Source organism: Lissotriton vulgaris, chromosome 4_1 (assembly GCF_964263255.1).
Source record: "Lissotriton vulgaris chromosome 4_1, aLisVul1.2, whole genome shotgun sequence".
NCBI lineage: Eukaryota > Metazoa > Chordata > Amphibia > Caudata > Salamandridae > Lissotriton > Lissotriton vulgaris.
Genome location: NC_141691.1, coordinates 1,872,891,805 through 1,872,905,451, shown reverse-complemented (window position 1 = coordinate 1,872,905,451; position 13,647 = coordinate 1,872,891,805). Strand labels below are relative to the sequence as shown.

Here is a 13,647-nt window from a genome sequence, read left to right as displayed (position 1 = left end):
CTGCTCATCACATTAGGGGGCTACCAAGCTCTCCTTGATCAGGAACCTCGTCGAAAGCCTCATGCTGAGAGTGACTCATCCACCAGGGAATCATTTCATTTAGTTGTCTTTTCCTCTGTTTAGTTGATTAATATATTCTGTTAATTGCCGCTATTCACGGATTCAAGTTCACCTCAAACCTCGTTTTTATAGGATGAAACATGGCAGGGTCCCCAGGTCCAACGGGAGTCGGAAGTTCCGGGCCTTCTTTCCAGCCTACAGCTTTAAGTTCCCTTCCAGGCTACCCTTTTTCATAAATGAGCACAGTCACACACTCACACCTTTCTCCAAGAACCCAAACTCATTTTGCTTCTGAGCAAGAAAGGTACAGATTTGACACATCACGCACCTGAGGTTATTCAAGCAGCCACTTCTAAGTGATCAGAAAGTTCAGGAGTTTGTGTCTTCTGGATGTGTGTGTGTGTGCGTGTGTGTGTACAGCTTCCAGGACACCGCCCGGGATGTGGCTGCAGCAGGTGTTAGAGGCACAAGGTCTGAGGCCAGGCATGTAAACATATTTTCGGGTTATTCAATCGACAGCTATTTTTTAACGCCTCTTTCCTTCCTTCGCTGCCTAATGATGCGTGCTGGTCTTTCCCTGCCTTCCCAGTCTGTGGCAGAAGATTTGTTTTTGACCTGCAGACAGGGAGCTGCAGTGCTCCGTCTTTATCGTACCTCCTGGGCTTTTTATCCAAAATAAAACTGTAGGGTTTGTGATTGGCAGCTGGTCCCCAGGTCTCGTTGGCCATAAATGTCCATTTTCCAGGCCCCGTCACTGGTTTCTCCACGGATATGTATGGATTTGGGAGTGGTCCTCATTGCACAGAGGTGGTGTTTAGTGCCATGTAAGTGTATGGGCAGCGCAGAGCCGTAAATAATATGCATTTGAATTCCTTTCAGATGGACACCCGTAGAGTGTTCTTTTTGTGTTTTTAACTCCTCTTGCAAGCGATGTACACATTAGATAAACTCCCATCTTCTCTAAAGCCAGGATGTTGTCCACAGCAGTGACCCTCTACCTGACAGAGACATGGCTGTGAGTCCCCTGCCTCTCTGCGTCCCTTCACAGCCAGCCTTGCACCTCGGACCCGGGCCCTTCTACATGTGCAAGGGGGTGCCATGGTAAAATGAAAACAACGCAAACTATGTTCACCCGGGTGTTTGCGTTTCAGAGGACGCTGCCCTAAAACACACAACTTTCTCGAGCTGCGCTGGGAACGGAAAACAAACAGTAATTACCAATGCAAACACGGCCCTGACCCGCCCGGCCCTGTCACGCTGAAAACCGCGGAGGAAGCAATGTTACTGTGTGCTGAGAAGCTGACGTGCTTGCATGAAGCCAGAACATGCAGGCCTGTGGGCAGTGTCCGGTTATGAATGCTGCACTTATAGTGAATGCATCAAATGCATCTACAGAGAAGGAACGCGGGCAGGATCCAGGCCAGCCTTACTATATGTCCATTAGGGGTAGCAGTTGCTTCTCCTGCCACTGCCTTTCCTATCCCTGATCTCTGGGGTCACTAAGGGAGCGTCAACGGCAGAAACCCGACTGCGGGTGGCACTAGGTTTCTGCAAAGCTTTCGTGGTGCCCCGGTTACAAATCACAAGCGTGGCCTCGGCCTGGGTCTTATCCAAGGCACCATAGAATGAAGTACTAGACTTGTGCATATTCAAGCCCAAAAGGGCATTCTATGGGCGATAAAACAAAACTGGATATCCTATGACAAACTTCCCCAGTGACGAAGCAGGTACAGCAAATGTAGGGCAAGTGACTCATTTAAAAAAAAAAATGTTATTAATACTGCAGCATGTCACCAACATTTACTATAATTGTTTCACAGTATCCATATTACATTGCAGGCCTCATGCATATATATCTGTACAATACATATGTCATTGCAGTTTTTATTTTACATAACTCCCTTTTAACTCAAGATCCCCCCTCCCTCAACTTCCCTAGCACTTTTAGGGTCGTCCGTATTTGTTGTGTTGTACCTTGTGTATTGCGACTTATATAGCGCACGTATCACCCGAAGGCATCAAGGCGCTTGCCTTGGGAACCCGTCCTGGCTTTTTCCCTGTGAGTTAACCCCTAATGGGCATCCCCAAGGTGAAAGCCAGGCATCCCGCAGCGGGTGGGCCGCCGTAGTGGAGATTAAGCAAGCTATTGCCCAGAGTTGCAGCGTGGGACCCCATGATTAGAGTAGGCACCGAGGCGAGAATTATCGAGTCCGTGGACATTTTTGGGCTCAGGACCCTGCCGCGTCGGGAATTGAACCCTGGTCCCGGGCCAGACATCTGCATCAGGGTCTGCCGCTCTAATCAGTGAGCCGCACTCCTCCGAACCTTGTTCGCGCTACCCAATTTGGTAATATTTGCTATACCTCTCACCATCGTTACTCCCAGCACAGTATTAACTGTCTCTGTAGTATCAGCTTCTGCACCCTTCCATGTGCGTCCGGTACATATTTGTGCGGGTGGATTGGTGTTGGGGTTGGGGAGAGCCACTGAGGGGGGAGGGGGGAAGGAGGGGTATGGCAAGTGACTCATCACACCCACCAGATACAGTACAGGAACAAGATGGCACCTTCCACACACACAGCAGGCGCTGCACCTTTCATCATGCGCATGCACCCCTCAAGCCAGCAGCAAGGCAGAATTTCCTGAAAAACATACATGCTACAGTGTGGGAAGCATTAGAGCAGCCTCCGTTACACACACAAGGAAACCAGCATTATCTTTGCCAATCTCTTTCAGCCATACGTTTTAGCCATGCTGTACACCAGTGTGGCTGTTGCTCAGCATGGCTAAAAATGAGTGGCACAGAGGAAAGGTGAGTGGAGTATCGCAGAGTAGATTGGACTGTTGTATAGTAGAGTAGAGAGCCGTGGAGTGGAGTATCGTAGAATGGAGTGGTGTAGAGTGGAGTGGCTTAGAGTGGTCTAGAGTGTAGTAGATTGGACTGTTGTAAAGTAGAGTAGAGAGGCATGAAGTGGAGTGTCGTAGAATGGAGTGGTGTAGAGTGGAGTGGCTTAGAGTGGTCTAGAGTGTAGTAGATTGGACTGTTGTAAAGTAGAGTAGAGAGGCATGAAGTGGAGTGTCGCAGAATGGAGTGGTGTAGAGTGGAGTGGCTTAGAGTGGTCTAGAGTGTAGTAGATTGGACTGTTGTAAAGTAGAGTAGAGAGGTGTGGAGTGGAGTGTCGTAGAATGGAGTGGTGTAGAGTGGAGTGGCTTAGAGTGGTGTAGAGTGTAGTAGATTGGCCTGTTGTAAAGTAGAGTAGAGAGGCGTGGAGTGGAGTGTCGTAGAATGGAGTGGTGTAGAGTGGAGTGGCTTAGAGTGGTGTAGAGTGTAGTAGATTGGCCTGTTGTAAAGTAGAGTAGAGAGGCGTGGAGTGGAGTGTCGTAGAATGGAGTGGTGTAGAGTGGAGTGGCTTAGAGTGGTGTAGAGTGTAGTAGATTGGAATGTTGTAAAGTAGAGTAGAGAGGCGTGGAGTGGAGTGTCGTAGAATGGAGTGGTGTAGAGTGGAGTGGCTTAGAGTGGTGTAGAGTGTAGTAGATTGGACTGTTGTAAAGTAGAGTAGAGAGGTGTGGAGTGGAGTGTTGTGGAATGGAGTGGTGTAGAGTGGAGTGGCTTAGAGTGGTCTAGAGTGTAGTAGATTGGACTGTTGTGAAGTAGAGTAGAGAGGCATGGAGTGGAGTGGCGTAGAATGGAGTGGTGTAGAGTGGAGTGGCTTAGAGTGGTCTAGAGTGTAGTAGATTGGACTGTTGTAAAGTAGAGTAGAGAGGTGTGGAGTGGAGTGTTGTGGAATGGAGTGGTGTAGAGTGGAGTGGCTTAGAGTGGTCTAGAGTGTAGTAGATTGGACTGTTGTAAAGTAGAGTAGAGAGGTGTGGAGTGGAGTGTTGTGGAATGGAGTGGTGTAGAGTGGAGTGGCTTAGAGTTGTCTAGAGTGTAGTAGATTGGACTGTTGTGAAGTAGAGTAGAGAGGTGTGGAGTGGAGTGTTGTGGAATGGAGTGGTGTAGAGTGGAGTGGCTTAGAGTGGTCTAGAGTGTAGTAGATTGGACTGTTGTAAAGTAGAGTAGAGAGGTGTGGAGTGGAGTGTTGTGGAATGGAGTGGTGTAGAGTGGAGTGGCTTAGAGTTGTCTAGAGTGTAGTAGATTGGACTGTTGTGAAGTAGAGTAGAGAGGTGTGGAGTGGAGTGTTGTGGAATGGAGTGGTGTAGAGTGGAGTGGCTTAGAGTTGTCTAGAGTGTAGTAGATTGGACTGTTGTGAAGTAGAGTAGAGAGGTGTGGAGTGGAGTGTTGTGGAATGGAGTGGTGTAGAGTGGAGTGGCTTAGAGTGGTCTAGAGTGTAGTAGATTGGACTGTTGTAAAGTAGAGTAGAGAGGTGTGGAGTGGAGTGTTGTGGAATGGAGTGGTGTAGAGTGGAGTGGCTTAGAGTGGTCTAGAGTGTAGTAGATTGGACTGTTGTAAAGTAGAGTAGAGAGGTGTGGAGTGGAGTGTTGTGGAATGGAGTGGTGTAGAGTGGAGTGGCTTAGAGTGGTCTAGAGTGTAGTAGATTGGACTGTTGTAAAGTAGAGTAGAGAGGTGTGGAGTGGAGTGTTGTGGAATGGAGTGGTGTAGAGTGGAGTGGCTTAGAGTGGTCTAGAGTGTAGTAGATTGGACTGTTGTAAAGTAGAGTAGAGAGGTGTGGAGTGGAGTGTCGTAGAATGGAGTGGTGTAGAGTGGAGTGGCTTAGAGTGGTCTAGAGTGTAGTAGATTGGACTGTTGTAAAGTAGAGTAGAGAGGTGTGGAGTGGAGTGTTGTGGAATGGAGTGGTGTAGAGTGGAGTGGCTTAGAGTGGTCTAGAGTGTAGTAGATTGGACTGTTGTAAAGTAGAGTAGAGAGGTGTGGAGTGGAGTGTTGTGGAATGGAGTGGTGTAGAGTGGAGTGGCTTAGAGTTGTCTAGAGTGTAGTAGATTGGACTGTTGTGAAGTAGAGTAGAGAGGTGTGGAGTGGAGTGTTGTGGAATAGAGTGGTGTAGAGTGGAGTGGCTTAGAGTTGTCTAGAGTGTAGTAGATTGGACTGTTGTGAAGTAGAGTAGAGAGGTGTGGAGTGGAGTGTTGTGGAATGGAGTGGTGTAGAGTGGAGTGGCTTAGAGTTGTCTAGAGTGTAGTAGATTGGACTGTTGTGAAGTAGAGTAGAGAGGTGTGGAGTGGAGTGTTGTGGAATGGAGTGGTGTAGAGTGGAGTGGCTTAGAGTGGTCTAGAGTGTAGTAGATTGGACTGTTGTAAAGTAGAGTATAGAGGCGTGGAGTGGAGTGTCATAGAATGGAGTGGCTTAGAGTGGTCTAGAGTGTAGTAGATTGGACTGTTGTAAAGTAGAGTAGAGAGGTGTGGAGTGGAGTGTCGTAGAATGGAGTGGTGTAGAGTGGAGTGGCTTAGAGTGATGTAGAGTGTAGTAGATTGGACTGTTGTAGAGTGGAATAGAGTGTTGTGGAGTGAAGTGGCGGAGAGTGTCGTAGAGTACAACAGTGGCACAGAGGGGAGTAGAGGCGTAGAGTGACGTAGAGTGGAGTGGAATGTAGTGGAGTAAATGTCATGGAGTGGAGTGGTGGGGATCAAAATAAACAAGTTTGTAAACAGTACATTGCTCCTCACATCAATGCAAGATTAATGAACTGGTAGTCGCAGGGATAAGTAGAATCAGTCAAGCAGAAAGACAGGAGGCGGAAAACTTTTTGAAAGAAATACAGCACATTTAATGCTGTGAGCAAGCATAAAAGGAAGACCATTACAAAAACGTGTACTCTTGTGGAGCGCCTCGTGCAACAGAAAAGAAATGCTCCCAAAAAGCGAGTACTAGTGGAAGAATACAAGGAGCCAGTCAGAGAGGTAGTAAACACGCAATGCTCCACGGGAGGGATAAAGACAAGCAGAACAGCCTAAAAAAAATAAAACCAGCAACCAGAAAGCAACAAATGTAAGGTACAAAACACAAAGCCAATGGGAGGCAATGCCCGGTTACACACTGGTAATATTAATTACTCCGAGTCCTGGTCTTCCGTCCCATTCCTGAGCCCTTCTCTCCCTCCCTGGGTTGTGCTTATAGGGTGAGTGTTTTTCTGCTTTTCTGGGTTTCTTTGGTACCCTCAGGAAGTGTTGTGACGCACTTCCTCCTATCTGCTCGCCTGATTGGTGGCGCCATATTGGGGGAAGTGCTAAAAAAGTTCTGGTAGGTATAGGGTTCTGGGGAGCAAACTAGCTCCTCACTGATAAGGAATGGGACGGGAAGACCGGACGAGGAGGTAATGGGCACAATGCATTCCTTTGGAAGCTTTCAATTTGTCCCCTAGATGCCTTTGCTACCAAAGTGCTAGGCTGCCTGGGAGGCTTCGACCTAAAGAGTGAGACCGCAGCAATGATTGTTCGAACAGAGCATCCCTCACATAGATTAAGTGCAACACAACAGTATAACCCCCATTCTTCATATACATGCATGCATAAAGAAAGAAAGAACCTGTGGCAGCAGCAATAGCAGCTCCTAAAAGTGCGGCCATAGACAAAATACATCAAAGTTAGTAATAGTGCAGTGACAGTGTCCCCACTGCAGGGGGAGTAGCAGCGCAGGCTTCTCTCACACCGGAGAGCTGGCTCCCCCTGTCAGCTGGGGTCCGACCACCCAGTGCTGTCGTTTACTTGATTGTGGCACTTGTAGTTTTGTTTACACATTTCATTTTACATGCAGGACTTTATGCATGAGAACATAAAGTTTCAAATACAGGCCTGGGCTAGTATCGTATCCTTTCAATGACTCGAGGCTCCAGCAGTAGCGGGCAGGTTCTCGCCACCTACAGAGAACAGAGCAAGCAGCCGCGCGGCGAGTGTCGCTCAGACAGGCGCGGCGAGTGTCGCTCAGACAGGCACAGCTCGAACAGCAAGAGTACAGGCTTCCTTCTCACTCACACTCCAGAGCAGCAGGTGAAGCAGGTGAAGCAGGACCAGGCCCAGAACAATCAGGAGGCCATCGAACCCTGGTCAGTGCTGTATTTTACTCCCCCAGCCGCAGTCAAAGGGCGTCACTAAACACCACACACAGGCACACACACACAGGAGCCATGCTCACACAATCCCTGTTTCCTGGACACCAACACCCATTATTGTCTCTTTTTTTTTTTTATTGTGTTCCACTCTACCACCCTCTGCCCGGTAGAACCCCTGGGCTGTGCTGAGGCTGGCCAGGAAGGTCTCACCCTCAAGGAAGTTGCCCCATAGGCCTAGGTTTCTGAGGGCACTCTCCAGGAAAAGGAGACAGGCAGTCCTGGGATGCTCCGACCTGAAAACCCCGGCTCATCCAGATAGTAGCAGATACTATGAAAAGCAGGTTAGGACCCACAGGTGACTCTGACTGTTCCCGAGGCTGTCCCTGTGTTCTTCCATTGCTTGATGGGTTTGCTTTGGTAAGATACAGCGCCACCTAGTGGCTGGCCCATAGGAAAAGCTTGCCCTCGGCATATTTTCTCGCTACTAGGCTACAGGCCGTATAGAGCGGGTCTGTAGGGTGCAGAGATGGGGAGAAACCTAGATTCCACTCCCTGCACAACTCTTGAGTGTCAAATAGGAGGCCTTGAAAGGCTAAGAGGTGGGGCAAGATCTCAAACCAGGGACGTGTATGATGTCATTTCCTCCACCACGGACTTTCTTGTGAATGGATGTCCGTGAAGCCCGCCCATCCCTTTGAATGCTACAATCAGAATCAGCTGAGCTGTGCATTTTAATAATATTTCACTCGAGCATACAGCACGGCTCTTGGTCTCCTAAACGAGCGTAGGCGCCTATAGATGAGAACATGAAACCTCCGGTGCAGTCATATGAACCTGCAGCCTATGCAAAGAAATACAACGTATTGAATATTCATTTAGTAAATGTGGGTGAATTCGAAACACAACAGAAGATGTCATCGTTTTCTCTCACACTTTGCCCCCCACTACCTACAATGCGCTCTGTCAGCTACAACTGCAGTTTCTAGATACCACCAATAAATGTGAACGCTGCAGTCATAATTCAGATATTTACGTAAGAGTCCAATGTTCTTCAAACACAAGCATGCTGCATAGCCCCCAGGGTTATTGTGAGGACGCTAATCCACAATGTTGTGTGAAAAAAACACGCGACGCTCTTCCCGGCATCAAATAACATTCTCAGAAATACATTCTGAAATGTTTCTTGTCCGCAGCAGGCTTCCGTCCGCAGCTGTCCCACGGCAGGGGTCCAGCAGGCCGGCTCAGTGCTCACTATATATAAACCTATGCATATACATCATACAGCGAGCTCGGATATTTCACATTTCTGCTCTGTGAAAGTACACAGAAAGGTTCAAAGATAAGGCTTTGGTTTCAGAGAGGTGGTTATGGGTTAAGCCTCTAAGCCCCTCAGTTGCTATTCCATACTCTGGCTATATTTACTGTACATGCCTGGAACTTGCCAACACACATCGCTGCCATTCCTGTGCCCCTGCCTCACTGTGCTTCAGCGCAGTACTAAAGAAGTTGTATGTGTGTTTGCATGTCAGAGAAGGGCAAGGAAACGGAATATAATGTTAATGGAAGGCACAGTGAACTCACACTTTAATAACGTTTCGGCCTTTTTTTTCCTTCTTCAGGCGCAGTCGAGTGTCAGCTGATACTGTGGATCCCAATACAGAACCTAGTGCCCATGTTACGGTGGACATAGTTGGAAGAACAAGGCCCATGCCTCGAGACAGTGATGGTACAGTTTTATGAACTAAGAACATATAATATCACTAATGATAACTTTGTGCAAATAATTTATGCATCACGGCTCTGAATTAGAGACGGGCAATATTGTAAAATCTGCCAAAAGTATGCCAGAATTACCACCATTAGGTAGTGGTATGTTGGTTGTAATTGTGCAGGGCGTTGTACCATGGATGGCAGAATCGTCTCATCCGATGGAGAACAGTGGATTTTATGTCCACCCATTCACATACCTTTAAACCAGGCATTACGTCTCCTTTGACCAATCATAATCGGTACATACATTACATCTTTTAAAGAAGTTCCACGGAAAAGAAATATTGTTATTCTATGAACGATTGAAATACATGTGAAATATCAGAACTATTTCTAATAATCTTAGGTATAAATCCGAAAATACTTTTCTGTAGAACAAAATGCACTGGAAAACAGGCTGATATAAAATCAGACTGTACTGTAATTCCAAATTATGTTCAAAAATGTGTATGCAGATTACCATTTTTTCATAGTGTGTGTATAGCACAGTGCTGGTAAGGTTTGCCTGTTTCTAGTGATTATTATCGAAGTAACCCATTGCTGGGAATCAGGAGGTTCAAGGGAAAGGGGAGGGGCAGACAGGAAACCAGGAGCACAGTAGGACAGGCATGGAGTCGAGATAATGCACCAGAGGGCAGAGCACAGAGCAGGAACCCGCAGGGCAGATGTGGGACATGTAAGCCACACGGAGTGAGCACATTAGGAGCAATGCATAATGTGATGGCTTCTACGTTCAATGAGGACATCAGGCGTGCAGGGGTTGGAGGGCGAGTCAGGTGAGTGTGGCAGAGGCCCTTGCAAGTTGGAGTTTGGAAGGACTGATGAGGAGAGAGAGGTGAGGTCCTCTGTGTTTCCCATTATTTGTTTCCGCTGCTGGCTTCGTGCATAAGGACTCAGCACTGCTTTATCGAGATGATGGGTCCAGCACAGATATTTCAAAGGGAAGCAGGCAAACCAATGTGGTCTTTGGCAGGCTAGTTAGGTTTCTCATAGTCACACAGGACAGCCTTGGCCTTCCCTTTATTAGTAGTAAATTGTTCGATTAAGAAGAAAGATCCTACTTCGGTAGACTGTCCAGAAGGGTCAGAGAGGCGACGAGAAGGCAGGAGCTGGGCCCTTCTTAAAGCAGCTTGAAGGGAGCATTGTATGAGGGAAGCGGACAGAAACTGTGGGTGTGTAGTGCATATTAATGTTGCTATGTGAAAAGTGGGATGGGTATTGACTGTCCACTTGCGAAAGAAAAAACTGTTTCCTCCGAAGTCTGATGACAGAGGTTATGGAAGCAAGAATTTGGCTTCACAGTGTATGTCAAACACATTGTAGCATGAAAGTTGTGATTGTTTCCTCTAACTGCAGATTCCTCACCTTTAGGATATCAGATTGGTTCTGGGAGGTGTTTCAGGTAGCCCCTGTGCAGCAGTGAATGGCATCGTGCGGCTCCACATTTGCTCTGCTCGTCCTGGAAGCGATGGCTGGACCGCACATGGTCGCCTTCCTAGTCCACTGACATCAGTTCCTTTCTTCTCTGCCATTCGTATGCAGAAATGAAGCTAGCTCCTATTTTTCTTGCCAGTTGACAAGCTTTTTTTTAAAATGTATTTCCTGTTTGCAAGGGAGCTTGTCCCCTCCTAAAATTACAGGTTTTAAGGTTTGTAGGGACTGTTGCGAAAAAATATCTCAGACAGATCCAGGCGAGGTATGCCTCTGGTGCCTGGGCTTGGGCCAGGATACCAAGTAGTACATGGAGTGTCCTCATTTGAACCTGAAGGTGATTTATGACCACAAAGCCAAGCTGTAAGGCACTGAACACTGCAGCAAGTCACGTAAGGCCTGTTTGTGCACAAAGTCAAGGAAACATGCTTGTTCCCGCTCTCAGAGCTGGTCCTGTGACGTGCCTTACCATCGTTGTGATTCAAGTCTTTTGGTAAACCCAAGTCAAAAAGTCACAAGAAGTCCAAACAGGCCTCAGCACAGCCTCAACACTCTCCCTCTGACAACTCATGGTGCCCCTTGGCCTCGCCTCAAGTCCCGTACTGAGGAGACGATTCTGTAGCTGTTTACCGATGCACCCCGAATTCCTGAGTCTATCGGCAACACCACAACAGAGTGAGGCATTAAAGCATGCTATTCTTCACGTCTTTAGCACTCTACCAGCCCCCTCTGGCATGCATTTGGGCCCCACGTATCTGTGGAGGTCTCCAGTCATGTTACCTTGGGGTCTGGCCTAGGCCCCGTCTGTGGTTCCCAAATCCACTTCAGGATCAGCTCCAACTTCTGAGCCAACTCTACCTGCCACCATGATCGTTTGCCAGTTCCTACCTTGTCAATGCCGGCACCGATGCCACTAGCATGAGAGATGGGCATCAATCCTATTGCTCTGTCTGACTCCAAACTGAACCCATCTTACCTTGGCCAAAGCTGCATACTGGCACTGTTCCAGTGTGGCCCGGCTCTAATACATTCTGACTCTGACAAAACACTACCGTTGCTGAGGAGGTGCCCTTCAGTGACCCACCAGCTTTTCAGGTTGGACTCTGACTAGAGCCAACCACCTGTTGGCAATGATGGTGATGATGGGCATGAGTTTGTCCCTTAATATGATATCAACAATTTTTATATGGACCTACAAGAGGCCAGTGGACTGGATACATAGCCAGACACAGGGCCGTTCACCCCCTGGCTCTTCCACCGAAGAATCTGCTTCGCTCACCATGGCCATCAGACAGGCAGCAGAAGTTTTGGATCTACAGTTACCTTCTGTTCAGGTAAAACACAATGTCTTCACAAGGGTGTTAGAGTCTGGACACTTCTCATCAGAACCCTTCCTGCCCTTCAACAAGGCCCTAACAGAACCCTCATGTGTACCTGGAACAAACCCTGTTCTGGTCCACCAGTAAACAGACAGAGGCCCACTCTGGATGACCCTGCTTTCTTATACAACACCTACACCCGAGAACCTGGTGGTACGGGCCCCCGTCTGCAAAATTCACAAGGCCAAACAGCTTCAGGGATGGGAAGTGTTGAAAAACAAAGAGATGCGTCAGTTCCTGAAACGCTGGGGAGGCGATGCAATAGTTCTGCTGCACGCAGGAGAAGTAATGCGTCGAATCCGGTCTGTAGGGGGAAGTGATGTGTTGACTCCAAGATGGTCCGCGTGATGCGTCGGAAAAACGACGCATAGGTACGATGCGTGGAAATCCAGGATGATTCGGCAATCGATGCGTCAGTGTCAAGTGGTGCTGCATTGGTTTCTTCAGCCGCAATCTCTTGATGCGTCGGTTCTTGTAGCGGCGACAGGAGCTGCGGCGGTTTCGGCAGCGGTGCAGCGATGCATGGAGATTCTTCTCGCAACGTGGTACTGCGTCAGGAAAACTGCTACAAAAGCGATGCATCGATTTTCTTGTAGTTGCATTACTTTTCCAGCTCCCAACAGCAGGGACAACCTCCAGACACCCAACAGTCACAGGCACCTTTTGGCAGGTCAGAACTCCCAGCAAGGAAGTTCAGGGGAGCTGGGGGTGAAGTCTTTGTGTCCCTGAGAATTCAGAACAAGAGGCAAGCTCTACTCAAGCCCTTGGAGATCTTCCTAAAGTAGGGGGCACACAGCACACAGCAATGTACTTCTTTCCTTGGCAGAAACAGCTACTCCAGGACAACCCCAGACAGAACACAGCAGAGGGGCAGTGCTTCTCCTCAGTTTCTCCAGCTCTTCTTCTTGGCAAAGGTTCCTCTTGATTCCAAAAGTAGTCTAAAGCTCAGGGGTTTTAGGTCTAATAGTAATACCCCAAAATGTATTTGTTGTCTTTGTGCAAGGGTCTCTGAGCCCAGTCCAAACCAGTTCTTTCCTCACTGGTGCAGTATGACCACAGGGGGTGGAGACAGCATTGTGCAAGGGAGACGGGCCCTCTTCAGGTGCAAAGAAATCACCTCCCACTACTCTAAATTCAGCCAAGGTATATTCAGCTCAGCTCCGAGATCCAGGAAGGGCCAGGCACACCTCAACCCCCTTCCCAGTTGTTGTCTGAGAGAATGCATATCCCCAGTCCATGTCACTCCAAAACCAGACAGTCAATACACAAACAGGCAGAGGTACACAGAATGGTTAAACAAGAAAATGCCTACTTTCTAAAAGTGGCATTTTCAAACACACAATTTAAAAACTATCTTTACTAAAAGATGGGTTATTAAATTCTGAGTTCAGACAGCCTAAACTTTATTTCTATATCTTGTCTCAATGGGAAGTTATGCTTGCAAGATGGTACAAAGCATTTCCCATTTTATCCTATGGGCAACATAGCCTGTCACTATCAGGACATGTCTCACACACATCAGTACATGTCCTACCTTTCACATACACTGCACCCTGCCCAGGGGGGTACCTTGGGCCTACCATAGGCGTGCCTTACATGTAGGAAAAGGGAAGGTTAGGGACTGGCAAGTGGATGTACTTGCCAAGTCGACATGGCAGTTAACAAACTGCGCACAGACACTGCAGTGGCAGGTCTGAGATAACTTTTCAGGGCTACTCATGTGGTTGGCACAATCAGTGCTGCAGGTCCACTAGTAGTGTTTTATTCACAGGCCCTGGGCACACATAGTGCACTTTACTAGGGGCTTACCAGTAAATCATATATTCCAATCATGGAAACACCAATCCATAAACACAATTTATACAGAGAGCATACACACTTTAGCCCTGATTAGCAGTGGTAAAGTGCCCAGAGTCCTAACGCCAACAATAACAGGTCAGGAAAAAATAGGAAGAAGAAGCACAACATTTGGGGATAACTCTGCAAAAAGGGCTAAGTCCAACATTTCC

General features: G+C 47.9%; 1 protein-coding gene across 1 annotated transcript in view; it reads left to right on the top strand.

The window, feature by feature from the left end:
- LOC147724659 (uncharacterized) overlaps positions 1–13,647 on the top strand; it is a 1,014,146-nt gene that overhangs the window by 936,715 nt on the left and 63,784 nt on the right. The window contains exon 22 of the mRNA XM_086918077.1: positions 8,678–8,784. Within this exon, the coding sequence (XP_086774203.1) occupies positions 8,678–8,784 (107 nt within the window). The remainder of the gene's footprint in view (positions 1–8,677; positions 8,785–13,647) is intronic.